General features: G+C 39.8%; 1 protein-coding gene across 7 annotated transcripts in view; it reads left to right on the top strand.

The window, feature by feature from the left end:
• Positions 1-19,582, top strand: part of Ralgapa2 (Ral GTPase activating protein catalytic subunit alpha 2) — a 271,068-nt gene that overhangs the window by 155,922 nt on the left and 95,564 nt on the right. For 6 of the 7 annotated variants that reach the window (XR_013108860.1, XR_013108861.1, XR_013108862.1 and 3 more), the window contains 8 exons: positions 2,875-3,003; positions 3,804-3,862; positions 7,521-7,629; positions 12,584-12,694; positions 14,047-14,115; positions 14,384-14,521; positions 15,647-15,830; positions 18,722-19,493. Coding sequence is in view for 3 of the 7 variants with exons in the window: in XM_076929914.1 (XP_076786029.1) it covers positions 2,875-3,003; positions 3,804-3,862; positions 7,521-7,629; positions 12,584-12,694; positions 14,047-14,115; positions 14,384-14,521; positions 15,647-15,830; positions 18,722-19,493 (1,571 nt within the window). In the remaining 4 variants the exon portion in view is untranslated. Of the gene's footprint in view, positions 1-2,874; positions 3,004-3,803; positions 3,863-7,520; positions 7,630-12,583; positions 12,695-14,046; positions 14,116-14,383; positions 14,522-15,646; positions 15,831-18,721; positions 19,494-19,582 lie in introns of those variants that run through there. The other variant, XR_013108863.1, reaches the window with a different exon arrangement.

Here is a 19,582-nt window from a genome sequence, read left to right as displayed (position 1 = left end):
AACTCATAGAAATAAATAGAATTTTGTGGTTCTAGATTTGGGATCAAATCTAGGGCCTCTTGTATGTTAAACTACCACTGAGATAAAAAGACGATGATATTTTGATTTACCAGGGATTTACATGAAGTAAGTATGAGTAGTCAGGATTCTAAATTTTGTCTGATACATGGTTAATTTCTCACTTTCTATTGGAGGTGGCTAATACTTGTAAAATTGATAATTTGTGCTCATATTTTCATGCCCTAATATCTTCTTCTGAGGCTAAATTAGAAAGTAAAGAGAAGGGGGGAGACAAGAACAAGAGAGAGGAATGAGAAAAGTAAAAAAATAAGAAAGAAAAATGTCCAATTTCTTTAAGATACCAACTTTCCCCACTTGGTTATTTCTGAATTGGAGGAAATCATCTTTAAAGAACCTTCTTGTTAAATGTTAAGCCTGCAAGTTGGCGTGAAAAAATTTACAGGACATGGGCAGGAGAATCATACTTCATTAGAATGTTCTTACTTGTCAGGAGGATTTCTGTAGAGTGTGCTACAGCCCTTTATGCTACGCCACACATGGTGATGATTCCTGTGGACATGGGTCTTCTGCATATGTGAGCTATTTAAAGTAGCCTTCCAGACATAAATTGGTCAATGGGCATATAAAAAATTACTTAACATCTTTAATCAGAAATGCAGATTAAAACACAAGATAATAATTTCCACTGTTAAGAGTTGGTGTTGAGGATATAAAGGAAAAGGAATCCTTGTATCTTGGTGGGAATGTAAATTGGTACAGCTATTGTTGAAAATAGAATGACCTTTTAAAATTAGTAAAACCATTAAGTGATCCAGGAAGTAGAGTCATCATGTTCAAGGGAAAACTGCCCCTCATGCTCTATGCAGCATCATTCCTAGTTAATAAGTTAGAGTAACAACTTAACTTTGTGTACATGTGGATGAACAAATGTGACACATACAATAGCATATTCTTCATCCTTCAAAACAAAGAAATCTTGTCATCTTTGACAACATGAGTGATTCCAGAAGCCACTTTGCCTAGGAAATAAGCCAGGCATGGGCCTGCATCATCTCTGAGACATGTGAAATATTAAAAGTCAAATGACCAAAACAGAGGAGCCTGGTGTTTGCCAAGGGCTGGGAAGTAAATGGGTAATGTTGATCAAAATGTAGAAAGTTTTGGTAAGTTTCTGAGACCTCCTCTACTGTACAACATCATGATCGTACTTAAAAGTATTGTAGTATAAACTTGAAATTTGTCAAGAGAATGTTCCTCCATGAAAAGGGACAGCTATCTGAGACGGTAGATGGGTTAATTAAGCTTAATTATAGCTTTTATTTTACATTATGTGTGCTTTTATCCATATACATACATATATATATGTTATCTCCTTTAAATCCATCCTTCTCAAACTTCCTTACAATGCAACCCATTAATACAGATGCTCATGTTGTGGTGACCCCCAACCATAAAATTGTTGCTATTTCATAACTGTAATTTTGCTACCATTATGAATTATAATATAATATAATATCTGATGTGCAGGATATCTGAAATTTGACTCCTGTGGGGGTACTTTCTTAAGTGTATATAATTTTACCTATCATACTTTCATAAAATGCTAAAGAAAAAAAAACAGCTTTCCAAAATAACATTTTAAATGGAGAGAATATGAATATAGCAGTTATATAAAAAGAGTGGTTCTTTGAATTACTTTTCTGTGTAAATGTGAGGTTTAAAGCTGTGCACCTGGTGAGAGAGGTACTTGGTCGGAACACACCTGCTCAGCTGGTTTTCTGGTATCACAGTTAACTATGAATGTTAAGTATCCCCGCTTGCTCAGGCAACCGGAAAGAGAAATAAATGCGTGCACAGGAACAAATCAACAAAGAAATCTGTGGAAGGTTCTACATAGCAGCAATAGTTAACAGCCAGAGCTAGAAGCAGTCCAAATGTCCAGCAGTAGCAGAACAAAAACCTTGGTGCAAACATGCTGAGGATTACTGTATAACAGCACACAGCAGGGAGCCCCAGGTCTAGCTTGCTCTTGGATTGAGTATAGCTCTGTGAGTGAAGAGGGCAAGAGCTACAGCCAACATCCTAATGTTAATCGTAAGGAAATGGGCAGTTCCATCAAGGGAGACGCTTAGGTCTCTTCAGAAGTATCCCAGAAGCCACATGGTAATAGTGCTTGTACTGCAAAGGAGCTGTGAACCATGTCAGATGCCTCTGAGGTCAGATGAGACTGAAACTGGTGGTATCCACTGGGTGTGTACCTTGGAAGCCATTAGCCAAAGTACTCACCATGCCTGATGTTAACCATCTTCAGCAGCTCACAGTATTCACTCCAAACCTTCATGTTTAAAAACTAGGCAAAGCATTGCATATTGACTTTATCTCTGATGCTACAGCTCCATTCCTAACTGGTATCACTTCCCCCACCTCTCTTTGGATGACTACCTCCAACTCCCCTCCTTATGAATGCCCTTGCTTTTTACTTGAAAAATAATGTTAGGTTGTTCTCATTGCCCTGCTCTTTCAAGATCATGAACTCCAAAATTATCTAAAGCAGCCATGACAGCCATTTGCCTTTCTAACTCTGACTGAGTCTATATGAATGAGCTGTAGAACAGTTTTATAGCACTTGTTTATCACATGTAGAGATGCTTTCTGCTCGATGGAAATTTGTGTTTTCATCTAGGCAAACTTCTCTTGCCTAAACATCCACCAGGAAAATAACCAGAGATACTTTGGCACTTTATACCCAGAAGGAAAAATGATAAAAGATTCCCTCTCAAAACCAGAACAAAGTAAAACAGGCTCCAGCTTCTGGCTGTGTAAGAAACTTGATGTTTCCCTCCTTGTGTGCAGGCACCCCGTTCAGAAGCACTCACTCTCCTTGGTTCCCTTGTCTGCTTCCCAAATACCTACCAGGAGATCCCTCTGCTGCAGTCAGTGCCAGAAGGGAGTGATGTCGTCACGGGAGCTGAAGACATCAAGGTACATAACTGAGTCTTGAGTTTAGAATCTACAGCTGGAGCTACATCACTGTGTCTTCCATCCTATGCACTGACCTACTTTCCCCTGACATTTGCTGTATCTTTTGAAAGCTTTGGTAGTTGTTTTCAGAAATGCATTGTATAAACTGTGAATGTATCACATTCATAGCATATTACAGTTAGACCTGATAGCTCTGTTCCTCTGGTGTTTTTTTATTAGATCTGTTTATCGTTCCTAGGGATCATAATTCTGTAATGAATCATCATTTGTAATAATTCTGTTAGCTTAGTTACGCTGCATTAGTGGAGCAAATGAATTTATAAGAAATAATTCCAGTAAGCTAAATATTCAATCCCATTGCTGGCCTGATTAAATGCTACTAATAACCTGAAATTCCAAATTATTTCTTGGGAAATAAAAGTAAGAATCTTTTTTTGTTCTCAGCTGGCTTTTGAAGCAAACAGAAAGTCCCCACGTCAGTCAATCAATCCATAATACCTGATTATAATCTGTAATTCAATGTACAGTGTCTAATCCAATCAAAATAAAATGGAGATTTTCCTATCTGGAAGTCTCAGATGCTTTGCTTGATTTCCACTGGATCCCTAGAAATGCTGTGCTGCAGGTTGGCTCGCTTACCCAGGGAGGCACTTGCTGAGGTGAGCCAAGTTCTCCCTGAAGGAAGGGCTACCCGAACTCCCTGGCCTTTTGCTAGCTCCAGGGTGCCTGTGACATGGTCAGCACATGCGGGAAACCAACAATGACATCAAATTTTCATTTACTGAATTTTGTGTTTTTAGCATTACCTCATAAATATTTTACTGAAGAATGCTACCGAGGAACCAAATGAATGTGCAAGGTAAATGATGAACAAGAGGTAAACTATGTTAGAATTTTAAGATGCACATTTGTGTATAAACAGTTAATGTTTTTAAAACTCCTTTATATTTCTCTCACACCCACACTGAAATGTATAGTAAGCATTGTGTCAGAAAGTTGCTATGCTTGGCTGCTTAAAATGTCATCATTACACGTGAAAAAGGTAAGATGAAGAGTATTATAGAGTACACTGTCTTTCACATAAGAAAACACAGATTAGAAATAGATGATGCTTTCAGTAAGGAGGAAGGATAAAGCAGCAGTTCATGAAAGCTGTATGTTTCAGGCAGAGATTCTGAACTTCAGATGATTTGTGCCTGAGGAGACATTTGGCAATGTGTGGAAACATTTGGGTGCTTCTGCCAAGCATCTAAGACTGCTACAGTCTGTGACCAAGATAGGCGACTTTCTAGGCCAATTGTCGTAAGAAGTCCCTACCTCTCCTCTCAAGGTGAAGGCCAATACTGGGAATGCAGATAGAGGAGAGCATCCCTCTCTCAAACTCAACTCACAACCTTGTCAGGCCACTTCTGCCTGTGAGTGCCTCAAGGCAGTTGCATAAGTCATGACCCTTAGGCACATTGGAAAGCAGAGGCTTATAACTCTTTACTGTCTCCTGCACTCTTGTGATTTTACATTTGTTAATTTTTGTATTTCTTCAGTAGATGGACTAGTCCAGTTGTCCTAGTCTGCCATTTTCATAAGCTATGTGTATTACCAGTTTGTTAACATTAAACTAAACTTGGGTATGAGATACCCCCCCCCCTTGATGTATATAAATTTTGGTTCAGAAAGTTACACCCAGCATCTGTTATTTTCCCATCATGCCCTCTTCCTGTTTGGATATCAGGCCAAAGGGTCATAACACATAACGGGCTTTTTCTTCTCCACACTCAGAATACTTTTTACAGCAGTAGGATTAGTATCCCCGTGTGCTCATACATCTCACTAGCAAAAGTGTTCAAGAATGTGTCCATTTCATCTTTGCTGTTAAAGACTTGTGTATTCTCTGGTTGTATGGCTAGTCTTGTTAGATTTGTCACCGTTACTAGTTTTTTTTTCAAAGAGTGTTTGTCTTTGCTTACCTCTCTACGTTTGTTTTTATTTCCAGCTTTGAGCTCTAAACCTCTTCTACTTGTGATGTTATTCTTTTGTTACTTTTAAAGTATGTATACTTGGTGTGTTTTTAACTTTTTTCCTTTAACATGAGTATTGTTAAGAGCTTATTGGTAAGGGCTAACTTTTGCAAAATTTTAAGTTTTAATATGCAATATTTTCAATTCTGTTTTCTCTACTTTTTATTTTGACTCCTTCATAGGATTGTGCTTTTTTATTAATTTCCAAATATATGGTTATTACTGTCTTTTAAAATTTTTTAGAATTTTTTAAATTTTACATAAATTAGTAATTTGCCTGAAACTAGATTAATACATGGATATGAGCTACCATATTGGGCCTGAAAACTGAACCCTGGTCCTTTGCAAGAGCAACAAGTGCTCGTAACTGCTGACTCATCTCCACCCTCTAGTTCTATCTTTTATTGCTACGTTTCTTTCAAACAATTATAGTGTAGACCAAAATGTATGTGTGATGACAAACTGTATTTTATTTAAAGTTAATATTTATGTTTGTTTTATGCCTCCATGTATAGTGAGTTTTAGCCGATAGCTCATATATTCTTGAAAAAAAATGTATATAGGGGCTAGAGAGATGGTTCAGTCATTAAAAGCACCTGGTGTTCTTCCAGAAGATGTGGGTTTGGATCCCAGCACCCACATAGTGGTTCACAATCATTTGTAATTCCAGTCCCACATGATCCAGTACTCTTTTCTGGCCTCCTTATGTACTACAGATATACATGCAAAATACCCATAAACATAAAATAAAAATGAAAAATACTATATTTAAAAGGAGAAAGAAGGGAATGTATATACTGTTCTTTAATTATTAGGCATATTGTTCTAGGTGTAACTTTACAATGTTTCACGTAATCTGCATTTCTTCTCTGTTGTTATTATTATTGTTATTATTATATAAGTATATATAATTGTAATATAATTAATAACATTATTATTAATTTATCACTTACCAAAGTTATGTTAAGAGCTTCCCACTGTTGTATCTTAATCTATTTTCTGGTATTTCTGTCAAAGGCTGTCTTATTAGTTGCATAGGCATTTGACATTGTCCTATCTCTCTAGTGAATCAAATGTATTTATGTTTGTATGGATGATTTGTTTTATTTTAGAGACCACTTTAACTGCTCCTGATTTCATACTATATAATACTTTTTATCTTTTAAAAATAACTTTTCTGTTTTCTCTTTAAAGAACCTTTGCAAAAGCTATATGTATCTGGATATTATGATTGTATAAAGTTGTGTGATCTTCATCTCTTAACTGGAATTTTAATTCATTTGTATTTGTTACTACCAGTGATCTTTTGGGTGTTTGTCATCTTATTTAATATTTTATTTTGAGTTGGAGCTCCTAAGCATTTCTCCTGTTTATTACCTTTGTTTCCTGCCTTTTTGTTATGCTTTTTAAAAATTGGTGTTTAATTTTCTTTTCCATAGTCAATTTCATTGTCTCAGATTTTCATTCAGTTCTCATAGACTGTTTATTAAATTTTAATATGGTATTTGGCAGTCTTAAAGTTAATTTATCTTTCCCTTTTTCCAAACAACATGTCCCCCCCGAGACATAATCCACCTTCTTCCTGCCACAGCACCTTCCCTGAGCCCCACATGAACTCCCCTTCTCTGCTTAGCTCAGGATAGTAAGTGACCCAGCAACAGGTTCTAGTCAGTCTAAACATGCTTGTTGGTCATTTCCGGATTATTTGCCTGGCCTTTTTAATGACTCATTGTATAGCCAAGTTTAGCTATACTTGATACCTCAAGTTGGATGTCTTAATGTCCAAATGTAACACAACCATAACTGAATCTTCTAGTGCCTCTGACATGCTCTGCCCTGCCTCATGCCCTGCTGATGTCACCTCAAAAGCTGAAAATACTGTCTACTCAGTTTTTCAGCCCAAGGTCTTGTGGAATATCTTTTGTTAATGTTCTTATATCTATCAAATAATCTCTATAACTCTTTTCCCCCTAACTTGTTTTAATTACAGACAGTCATATTTTTTGAAGAATAGTTTATATTAGCATGGAGTTTAGAACAAATAACAGTGAAAATGTATTTATTTTGAAAGTCACTTTAAAATCAAATTTAGTCTTTGTCTTACATTTGAAGTATGTACTATATACTTTGTAAGGAAAACAATTACAAACCCAAATTTTCAATAATCTAAGATCCCTGCTTTATGTTCCTTCTCAAAACTATCTGTTATTAAAATGTAATAACAGTTTTTGAATCAACAAAAGTAGTTGGCATGGATTGAGGTACTTAACAGAAAATACACCACTTGCTTCATGAAATATTTAAGTACTAACCATCATTAGTGATTTTGTTTATCCTGAAAACTGGCCCACTGGAAGTTTTTTAATTTTTCTCTCAAGAAAAATAATTTGTTAATATACCTGTAATTGCTGTTCCTTTGAATCAGTAGATGTAAAGTATTTTGTCATTTAAAATATATTGAATTTCATGAGCCTTTTCCTGCCTTTGTTTCTCTTTTGAAAGATGCATCGCCATTTGCTCCCTTGGGATCTGGATCTGTGAAGAGCTTGCACAGTGTGCCAGCCATCCTCAGGTGAAGGATGCCATCAATGTGATAGGTGTAACTTTGAAGGTATTCATGTTTCTTAATGGTTTTTTGTTTTGTTTGGTTTGGTTTTTGACATTAAGTTCTCTCCTAGGACTTTTTAAAAATTTATTTATTCAACTTATGTCCAATATCCCCGCCTCCTCTCCTCACAGTGGCCACCTCTCAAAGCTCCTTTCCCCTTCCCTCCCTGTCTCCACTGAGAAGGGGGAGCCCCTCTGGGCATAACACCCCACACACACCCACACCCAGCACATCAGTCACTACAGGCTTAGGCACATCCTTTCTCACTGACACCAGACAAGCTGGCCCAGTTAGAGGAGCAGAATCTACAGGAAAGCCACACATTCAGGGACAGCCCTGCTCCGGATATTGTTGCCCTCCTAGGATTTTAACCAGTTTTAACTGTAATCAGTTCATTTTTCAGTTCTCCACATTATAGAGAGATGGTAGTTAAAACGTCTTGTTCTGAGCACTGTGGTAAATATTTTACAAGGATGTCTGAGACTGCCTCTCTAGGCCATTTATGTCCTGAGTGGTTTTGAACCTAGCCAAAGCTAGTTAGGGCTCTTCTGGTTGCTGGACATCTTGGGCTACAAGAAAGTGAGGTTTCAGAGAGTGGCCTCTCTGGCTTGGTTGGGATAGGAGCCTGCAGCTTCCCCATAGGAGCCTGGGTGTTCACCTGCCGCCTGAACTTAAGGCATTTGGAGCATATCTTTGCGTTGCTACTAACTAAAAGATATGCTGTTTACTGAGCATCATGGATTAGTGTTCTCTAAATACTTTTTAGAATTTCAGTGATAGCTCTGCAAGATAAGCACCACAATTTCTATTACACCAGAGGAAATTGTGTCGGGGAGAAATCAGTCATAAGTCCAAGACAATACAGGCATGAGCGACGGAGTCAGCACTGAGAGTAGATGTGTGTGGCATTCAAGACATAATTGAACTTCCACTTGTGCAGTTAGGCTGCCTCCTAAAGCAGACCCTGTATCCTGCCTTCTTGGTTCCTGTGCAGAAACAGTAGACATCCTTAACATTGTGACTATCAAATTTGCAGAACCAGTGAGTCTGCCAGGCGCTGTGCTGAGGGATTTGTCAGTTCTCAGTGGCAAAGGCAGTTTGCCATTTTACTAGAGAAGAAGGGAACTCATATGCAAGAGATATAAGGGGATATTTAAGCTGGGGGAGGTTTCAACTGATTTTGAATTGAAATTCCGCTTGTCTAATGCCAGTATCTAGATTTTTCTCTCCCTTCTTTCTTGCAGCTATGATAGTTACAGTGGTTACAGAAGACTCTGGGCAATTGCCATTAGACCAGTGACAGCCCTGTTTGCCCTTGGTGCATTGTTTTCTTGGGTCCATGGGATGACAACCCATAGTGTTCTTCATCTTTGGAATGGGACACTGCTGTGTCCTGTTTGACCAAACTCAGTATCTCTCGTTCCCCATGTATGTCCTCTATCCCCATACTTCATCCCACATCCCTCCGGTATAACCCCTGGGTTGTATCTTAGAAGCTGGTCAAGTACCTGCTACTGATCCCTTGATGAAGATTGTAAGAATTTGTCATCACTGATGCCACATGGCCAAGTTCCCTCTGGCCTGGCCCTCGAGGTTATATTTAATACTGGGACCTATCTTAGAAGGTGAAGTGGCACTGCCGTCTGTACTTAACAGATGAGGAAAGTAAACTGGCCAAGGTCCTTTCGAAGCTAAAACCAGTATGCTTTGACACCATGCCTGAGGCTTTATATACTTTCAGTATGCCAGACTCTGACTTCCAAACCACAGAGGAGAAACTACTGGATGTAAGTTGTTGACTTATGTGGATCTCAATTCATTTTTTAAATACCCCATTTTCTCAATTCCAGAGTGTTTTTCAGTTTTTTCCTTCTGAAATCTAAACATACACATTTAAGTTAGTTACCTAGCTTTATCCTTTTACCTGATAACACTATTAATAATTTGATGATATCTTAGAAATGTATAGCTTCCTATATAGTATAGAACAGAGATAGAAATTGAAAGTAGCTTTGGATTGGAAAGATGATTCCATAGTTAAGAGTACTGTCTGTTCTTCCAGAGGACTGGGGTTCAGTTCCTAGCACTCAGGTTTACAACTGTCTGTAACTCTGGTCTCTGTGGATTTGATGTCTTATTCTGAATTCCAAGGAGATCAGGCATGCAGATGTAGCAGCTATACATGCAGGTAAAACACCCATACACATTGGATATATGAATAAATCGCTTATTTTAGTGAAATTGATAATAGCGGAATAGAATCCCAGATGAACAGATTTTCTTTGTATGCTTATGAATTCTAAAAATGCCTGCAATCTTTCTGTAATTATGAGGGTAAACAATAGGCACCAGAAAACACTTCCAATTGTGCATGTTATGCCTCTGTCCTGTTGGTGTCCATCACAGTACTAGAATGTTCCACTGCTGTGCATAGGTGTGATCACTCCAACCCACAGGCTAAAGTACTTGGCACAGCATGCAAGACAGACACCAGCCTGCTCCATAGCAATTTCAGTTTCTAGAAAATACGGACTGTACTCACCTGCTAGACTCATCTTGTTCCTTCAGCTCTCTGCCTTTAATTCAGTGTTGGCACGTTGTCAGTCTTTCATGGCTGTGTGTGAGGTGGGCGAGAATGAGTGAGGAATGATTTCTTTTATCCCTACCATCCTTCACCTCACTCTCTGTGTATGCTTACTGCTACCTCAGTGGCAGTTCCTGTCTCAAGATCCCTAGCTGTCTCAGAACCTTTGCCTCCACTGCACACACTTACTGTTGCTCACCTAGAGGGAAATGCAACTCTCCCTCCGCATCCTTCCAGGCACAGCTCAGCTCTCCATCCTACCACTTTCTCTCTTACTGTCCCATGTCTCCCCATTCTGCCCCAAGCTCCCTTGTCTTGTCTCCCACAGCTCTTGTTGTTTTCCCCTGTCTCTTTCCAGATTCTGGGAGCCTTACTAGCACCCATTCATTCTTCCACTTCCTCAGTGCTTCATCCTCCTGTTGAATATGACATGTACACCCCACTGTTAGCCCCCTCAATAGTGATATCAATGTAAGAAAGTAGTAAATGCATTACAGTCTCCTGTAGTACTACTGTGGAGAAAATGAAACACGGTGGGATAAAACTGAAGAGCAGGAAGGTATGGACTGCTTCATGGAGATGGTGAATGTAGTGTGAGGATCTGAACAGTATACCAGTGTCAGGGACACTAGACCTGGGAACTAAAACAATCAAAACAAAGCCAGGAACAAGTACAAAGGACAGAGACATCCAGAGGCCTGAGGGTGGGAGAAGCCCAGTGGCATTCCGGTCATTTAGAGTCTAGATGAGGAGGAAGGCTGTGAAGAGCCCCCAAATGCTCATTGGACTTAAATTCAGCAGCACAGGGCCATTGACTTGCCTTTGTTGTCGGTAATGACATGTGGATAGCAGTGTAGCCTCTAGGTTCTAACCGAGGCAGGAGGCACAGGTTGCCCTAGTCCTATTCCTGTATACTCAGCATGATGATGAAGGCTTTGCACATACTACCTCTTTGTCATCTGCCTCACCAAAGAAGCAGAGCATTCAGGAGACTGGGGACATCAGGCTGTGTCTTAGTTACTTTTTTGTTCCTGTAAAGAGAAACCATGCTGAAAGCAACTGTTAGAATAAAGAGTTTACTGGAGCTTACAGTTGCCGAGGGTAGAATCCATGACCATCAGGCAGGGAGTGTTGCAGCAGACAGGCAGGCATGGCTCTGGAGCAGGAGCTGAGAGCTCACATCTTAAGACAGCAGCCATGAGGCAGAGGGAAATCTAGCTGAAAATGTCATGCACTTTTGAAACCTCACATACCTTTTCCAACAAGGACACATCTACTTCTCAAACAGTTCCAGCAACTGGCAAGCAAGTGTTTACAGATAGAATCTTATGGATGCCATTCTCAACCAAACTACCACATCCCATTTCACTCCCTAGCCCCCATAGGCTATGTGCCATATCATAGTGCAAACTGCATTCAGTTCAACTTCAAAAGTCCCTAAGTCTTTCACAGTCTCAATACAGTTTAAAAGTCCAAAGTTCAAATTCTCTTCTGAGACTCAAGGAAATCTCTTAACTATAACCCCTTGTAAATTGCAAAAGCAAATGTAATACTTCCAACAGACAACAACATAGTAGTTGTACAACTACATAGTAAATAGTACATTTACTATTTCAGAAGGGAGGAATCAGGGCACAGTGAGGAAATAATGGAACACCAAAACCCAACAGGAAAAACTGCAAATCCTTTATCTGATGTCTGATGTCAAAGATCTTAGATGGCTCTGCCCTTCCAGTTTTACTGACTGAAGCATATATTAGCCTGTGAGGGCCATTCTCTTTTTAAGCCACCACAGGCTGCTTTAGTAAACACACCCAGAGTCATTGAACGTGCCCTAGCCCCTTGGTTATGTCCTTACACTCTGCTTTTACACACTTCTTAGTATGTTACATGTGTTTCATTTTATTCCCTCAGGTAGGAAGTCATTTGGTTAATCCCTGTTTTTCTGTTTGTGAAATGAAGACCTTCCTTCCAGAACTGTTAATGACAATTTATCAATGACAGAATGAGTTATATTTGTGCAGAAGGTTTGGCACACCAAGGATGCTCAAGCATATACTCTTAATTTCCTCAGTTTGTCAATAGTGTGATTCAATGAACTGAATACAGAATTTTAAATTTGGGCTTTAATTTCTAGGCAAACATTGACCACCTTTTTCTATGGAATATATAAATTAATGCGGGTGAGTTCAAACATGCAACAAAATGGAATGGAATAGTCATGTTCAAACTATGTTTTAAGGACATAGTTTTCTTCAGTTGCATATGAGATATGTATATAGGGCTGGCAAGAGCAATCGGCTCTGTTCTTCCTCCAGAATATACATCTGCTGAGCTACTCTGTTGACTTGGGGGTTTGGGTTTCTTTTGTAGTTTCCTAACAAGATTGTGGCTCAGGTAGCCTGTGATGTTCTTCAGTTGTTGGTTTCCTACTGGGAAAAGCTTCAGATGTTTGAAACTGCTCTACCGCGAAAAATGGCAGAAGTAAGTCCTTTATCTATACTGCTAAAGCATCTGCATTTCCTTCTCACTAGTGTATTTGATATCTAATTAACTGTAGATCCTCGAGTAATTGTTAGAGAAGCAACTATTAAACTGCCATGTGAGCCCCGTTTTCAGGCTGTGTTGGCCGGCTCCTCTCAGCTTCAATTCTAGGCACTGTGCAAAGAAGCCTGCAGTGTTCCAGCCAGAGGCTGGTGCTTGGAGAGTTTGAAAGGCAGACACAACCACAACAAAGAGACCTTTTGTAGGTTGGGCTTTATTCATTGAGAGTAATTTGGATGGTGCCAACAAGGAGTAGGCAGCTGGTTTAGTGCCTTCCTTGCAGGGCGGGGCGCTGGCTCTTGTGTAAAGCAGGAGTTGCTCCCAGACTACAGCCCTGGGCCACGCTTGCTGCTGCGGCATGGTTACTTGGCAGTAATGAGATCAGTGCAGTATTAACCTCTGAGGGGTGGTGGCCAGGAGAGGGAGACAGGGCAGGAAGAGCAGGAAGTATCATCTCGACCACAGCTTCTTGAAAGTCAGCTCCAGCCCAGAGGTCTTTGCTCAGAGCTGAGTAGGGACTAACTCACCAATGCCTGTGATTCGGCACACTTGTGCCTGGCTGTTTTTATAAGCACTTCTTTAGGCAAGCTGTATTCTTTGCCCATCCCTTGGAGACTCTGAGGAGATCTAATTTGTCCCCATGAAGGATTGCAAGGAGAGAGAAGAAATGATGCAGATTCGTTTCCTCCCACCCCTAGACAGACTGCATTGGTTGGCATCACTTTGTTCTCTCAGAATCACATCAAGAGTCACAAGTGGTTTTTGACCTTAAGTGATCTGGAGTGAAATAGACCTTTTACTCTGCTGCGGACTGTAAAATTGGGTTTAGCGTCACCCTGTAACTATTCAGACAGGACTCATGTGAGAATGATTGGCAAGCTGTGATTCCAAAACAGGAGGTGGGACTCTGTGCTGATTTATAAGAGCAAATGGGAACCTTTCCATAATTATTTTTAAAGCCTTTTTTTTTTTTTATTTCACTAGAAATGTGGGGCTAATAGTTTCACTAGAAACTCTGTTACTATAGAGAGAACTATCCTTGCCTTGAGGTCTCAGTCCCCATTAAAGAAAATCATTACATGGTCATAATTTTCAAATCTGTTACAACTGGCCCTCAGTGTTGTATCACCATCCAGTGAGTAGGCACCAGGTTGTGTTAAGTTGCAAGGCCATCTAGGAATCCGTAGCATGGCTTCCAAACTATAACTATGTAAGCTATATAAAATATAACTGTAACAACTATATATAAAAACTATGATAAATTGCTTGACTAGGTTTTATCTTTTATTCAGATCCTTGTGGCCACAATTGCATTCCTTTTACCAAGTGCAGAGTACTCTTCCGTGGAAACAGATAAAAAGGTAAGTGACAGGCTAGGTAGCTTTCCACAGTTATTTTTAAGTATAAGACAGAATGGGAATGACTATTACTAATGATGGTGTCATTTATAACTTCCCTCTACGTTGGCCTTAACATTCCTTCCTATGAAAATCATTTTTGCTTACTAACTTACCCTGTACTTGTGTGTCCATTAAATGTTGAGTATACTAAGGGACAGTTCTGTTTATTTTCGCATGCAGTGAGTCCTAAAGGCCATAATGTAAGTTCTGGATACTTTTCTTCTTCTAGTTTATTGTGTCCTTGCTCCTCTGTCTCTTGGACTGGTGCATGGCGCTGCCCGTGAGTGCCCTCCTCCACCCTGTGACCACAGCAGTCCTAGAGGAGCTGCACCCATCCCGGGCTCCCTTGCTGGATTATATCTACAGGGTGAGTCTCCTCTAAGCCTTGGGTACAGACTGTAGACCTACAGATTAAAATACAAAAATGTTGTGCATTTCCTACATTTATGTATTTGTGCCTTCTGAAAATGACCTGTGGAAAATTATGCATTTGAAAAGAAATGAATAATTATTAATGAGTAAACAGAACAGATAGAGATGTAGAGAATCAGTAGTTACCAAGGTGAAGATGCATGTACTTCACATCACTGTCATATTTAAACAACTGCTGTTGGATCAGAATGCCCCCAGGCTTCATGACAAGTGGTCTGTGTCTACTTTGTTTCTAAATGGAAGGCTATATTATATAATATAGTATTATATTATATTATAGCCTCCTATATTATAGGGTCTGTAGCATCAGCTTCACAAAGATCTGTTTATCAGAGTATGAAAAATCAGAGTATGGAAGAGATTGCTTCCAGTAATCTCTTTGCCTTAAATAAACCTCAAGAGGCAGGTGTGGTGGTGCATGTTTATAATCCCAGTGCTTGGGGATATGGGGGCAAAAGGATTGCCTTGAGTTCAAGGCAGTCCAGGCTATATAATAAAACCCTGCCTCAAAACTAGAACCAAAACAAAGGTAAAAACACAAAGGAAAAAAAAAAAATCCTTAGGATATGAGTTTTAAAGTCTCATGTTGTAAGAAGAGTGACTTTAAAATCTGCATCCAATTTACTTTTATTTAATTATACTTTCAAAGTTATATTTAAATTATTTCTTATAATTCATGGGCTCATGTGTTGTACTGATTTAAACACAGGTTGTGGTCACCCTGCCCTCTACCATGAGGGCTCTCCCACATTCTTCCTTTCATCTCCTGGGCTGGCTCCTTCTACCTGGCTGCCTTTGGAGGATGAAAGCCTGAGGTGTGTGCAGGTCACACAAGAGCAGAAACAATCACCTGTCACTTGTGTTTTCGTCTGCCCCAAGAATATAGGTGTTGCTACTGACTTGCTAGTAACAAAAAGGTATTTAAGAATGGAAAGAAGCCTATATTTGAGCCTGTTCCTAGGAAGGAGCCCTCTCTCTCAAGCACTGTGGGAGCTGGACAGTTTGTTGGTGCTCAGGAAATGCTGACATGCAGACTGCCATGCCTGTCTGTCCTCCTCAGGTTCTGCACTGCTGTGTCTGTGGCTCAAGCACATACACACAGCAAAGCCACTATACTCTGACCTTGGCCGACCTGTCTTCCACGGACTATGACCCCTTCCTACCTCTGGCAAATGTGAGGAACTCCGAGCCAGTCCAGTACCATTCATCAGCAGACCTGGGGAACCTGCTGACTGTGGAAGAGGGTGGGTATGACTACAGATATATGATCTTATGTGCAGGAAAAGGTGAGGTTGTAATCTTTCCATGCTAGTGCTTTGGGTTTGTTTTGAATCCATTGTTGAAGTTGAAGTCCCAGTTTATAGAGTCTCTGATAGCAAACTTCCTTCCCTGTTTCTTTCTTTTTTTTTTTTTTTCCTGTTATTTTTTTCCTCTCTTTTTACCCCATCTTAAATTATGCACATGGTTTTGTGTTACTGAAAACCTGTTTGTTTTATACCCATGAAATGCACCAAAAAGATCATTTTCTATTCCCAAATGGCTTTCTAGGGAGTGGGGGAGATAGGACATTGCTGGGCTGGTAGCGTCTTCAGGACTTCCCATAGGGAAGAACTTAAACTGGACTCAGCAGGGTGGGCAGGTTTGAAGTTGCTCATAAGAGTATCCAGCTGAGGAGCCCCTCATGCAGAAAGTTGATAGCAATCCAACTCTCAGGCAGACCTCTCTCGTGTGCCTTTGTGGAGAGGAAAGAGACTTAGCAGGCCATGATCCGGTAAGAGTGCAGGATGTATAGTGGCCCCTAAAATAGGTTCACCCCTATTTTAATGACTTACTTATTAGGGCATTTCACCTGTACCCAACATAATTACTACTTTTAAATAAAGTTACAAGCAAGGTACACAATCAAGCCATCTGTGATCGCATGTGTTCAGATTGCTCATTGTTAATAACTAACTACTTAAAACAGAAGGAAGGGGAGGAGCTTCAGGAGAGGAGAATCGAAGGAGAGCCAGACATCCTAGCTTTGTATTTCCTCTAGGAATCTAGAGAGAAGGTACTTGGAATGTTTTCTTGTTTAGTAGTTTGTGAAACGATCAACTAGTTTTGTCACTAGGATGCAGATCATCTCTGGTTCCCAGGGAGTTCATGGGAAGCAGACTTCGCTGAAATGTGCAGGAGGAGGTCAGTGTTTCATAGATGTTTCAGGACCAGACCCATTTGGGATTGTATTGGAAGTTTTGTGGCATGGTTTGCAGTTTGATTCATACGGTTCCAGGTCATCTTCCCATTGTAGAATCCAAACATTGACAAAACACAAATCAAAAGCACAACCTCTGTAAGCAAAAGTAGAGGAAAGTTACTTTTCCCATTTGATATTTTTTGCCGTGGCCCTTTGTCAGTTTCTATCTTTATCATTAGTTTTGTGCCTACCCTGCTGTCATGACAACAGCGTGTTTCCCATTATGAACTGTGAACTCCTGGCTGCTTTCCTGTGGGGTTTTAGGCAGTAACATTTCTCAGCTGGAGCATAATCTTTCTTAGTTGTATATAAATCTTATATATTTCTCTTAGGTTGTGGGGAAAAGTTTAAGTTTAAGATAGATGTAACTGACTTTTTTTTTTAAAGAGTCTTTTTGTGAGACATTTCATTTTCCATTATTAGATAAAGTTTTTTTGTACATTGAAAAAAATTGGTAAGAAATCTGAGAACATTCAAGATGATCTTGTTTTCTCCTCACTTATTACTCAGAATTTCCCAAGTTTCAGAGATTTGTTTCTTTCTAGGATTTTTATACAGCACAAAACAACATGTTATAAGTAAGCCAGTTGGATAATATCTAAAATTAGAAGTATTTAGCAGAAAGTCATATTTACAGTGATATATATGCTAATTAATATTTGATGTTTCAGCCGGGCCGTGGTGGCGCACGCCTTTAATCCCAGCACTTGGGAGGCAGAGGCAGGCGGATTTCTGAGTTCGAGGCCAGCCTGGTCTACAGAGTGAGTTCCAGGACAGCCAAGGCTATACAGAGAAACCCTGTCTCGAAAAACCAAAAAAAATAAATATATATATATATATATTTTTTTTTTGATGTTTCAAGTGTGAGTTGGAAAGCTATTACTTCCTAAAGCTCTAAGATCAAAGTATAAACCTTAATTTAAATATGTAGACCTTTTTTCATAAAATTTTTAAAGGTTCATTTTTATTTGTTTTTAAATTGGCTTTTAGAAATGTTGCCAACTGAAGTTTCCTCACGTACTCTCAGCCTGAAGTACTATTTCAGTTTCTAGTTATAGTGTTAGTGTATCTTCCTGTTCATTTTACCTCATTTTATAAAGCCCTGGGACTCATTCTGTTGTCAAGGCTTTTGTATACATTTCAGCTAGAATTTTATCAATCAGTTGCTCTTGATTACTAAGTCATGAAGTAGATGCTCAGTTAAGTTCGTCTGAGTGTCTCCAGGGTTTATTAAAATTCATCATGAATTTTCTTAAATATTTTAAGTGTTCTAATAACAAAACATAAACTGTCACAATGATTATTAAATATATTGTTTCCAATCTTTTAAAATAGCACCAAGGTTTATTAATATCCTTAAGAGGTTTACCTACAGCCAGCAAAGTAGGATCCCTGGCCCACTTTCTGATGTCTGCTTCCCCTCCAACTAGGTTTTTTTTACTCTCATCTGAGCCCCTGAACTTTTTTTTTTATCTGTCGAACCTGGCAATGCTTCCCTTTGGCTTGTTCTTATGTCTATAGACTTTTAAAGTCCCTTTAAGAGTGACGTCTTCATGTAAGTTGGTTCTTTAGCGATCTGTTTCAACTATGTTTTTATACTCAAATAGAATTAGGGTCAAAAAGAAAAAAAATTTTTAAAAATCAATCTCACAGTTAAAACATTCAGCTGTGTGTGATGGCACACACCTTTAATCCCAGCAGAGGCAGAGACAGAGACAGGTGAATCTCTCTGTGTTCCAGGCTAACCTGATATGCATAGTGAGTTCCAGGCCAGCCAGCGCTCCATAGTGATACCTTGTCTCACAAAACAAAAATAACAATCAAATCTTCAAACTAATGACTGAAATTTTGTGGTGCCCCCATTATCTCCTCATGCTTCCTTCCTGCTTTTCACAGAGAAGAAGAGAAGAAGTGTGGGACTGATCCCCCTCACTGCACGAATGGTCATGGCCCACCTAGTGAACCACCTAGGCCACTACCCTCTGAGTGGGGGCCCCGCCGTGCTGCACAGCCTGGTCAGTGAGAACCACGACAATGCCCATGTGGAAGGAACTGAGCTGTCCTCGGAGGTGTTCAGGAGCCCAAACCTGCAGCTCTTTGTATTTAATGATAGCACCCTCATCTCTTACCTGCAGACTCCAGCAGAAGGACCAGCTGGGGGGACTTCAGGGGGTTCCCTCTCAGATGTGAGAGTCATTGTGAGGGACATCTCAGGGAAATACTCTTGGGATGGCAAGGTTTTATATGGACCTCTGGAAGGCCGCTTGGCACCCAATGGAAGGAATCCCTCATTTCAGATTTCTGGCTGGCATCATCACACGTGTGGACCTCAGAAAGATTTGTTTCACAATGATGAGGGAGATGATGTGCTTGACAAATTACTTGAAAACATTGGCCATACAAGCCCCGAATGCCTTTTGCCATCACAACTAAATCTAAATGAGCCTTCCCCAACCCCATGTGCAATGAACTGTGACCAAGAGAAGGAAATCATCGAGGTCATCCTTCGCCAGAGCACACAGGAAGCTGAGTATGTGCAGAGGTGTAACTCGGATTCTTCAGTGACGGTCACCAGCCAAGGGCAGCCCTCACCAGTGGAGCCCCGGGGACCCTTTTACTTCTGCAGGTTGTTGCTTGATGACTTGGGAATGAATTCCTGGGACAGAAGGTAACCGGGCTCTGAATATTGTAGTAGCACTTTTATGTGTGGGTTGTTCTTTTTTTATTATCAATTTGAGGTTAAAGAATAAGAAATAG

This window comes from Arvicanthis niloticus, chromosome 2 (genome assembly GCF_011762505.2).
Source record: "Arvicanthis niloticus isolate mArvNil1 chromosome 2, mArvNil1.pat.X, whole genome shotgun sequence".
In the NCBI taxonomy this organism is placed as follows: domain Eukaryota; kingdom Metazoa; phylum Chordata; class Mammalia; order Rodentia; family Muridae; genus Arvicanthis; species Arvicanthis niloticus.
The sequence above is the reverse complement of the archived record's forward strand: the minus strand, read 5'-3'. Positions and strand labels throughout refer to the sequence as shown.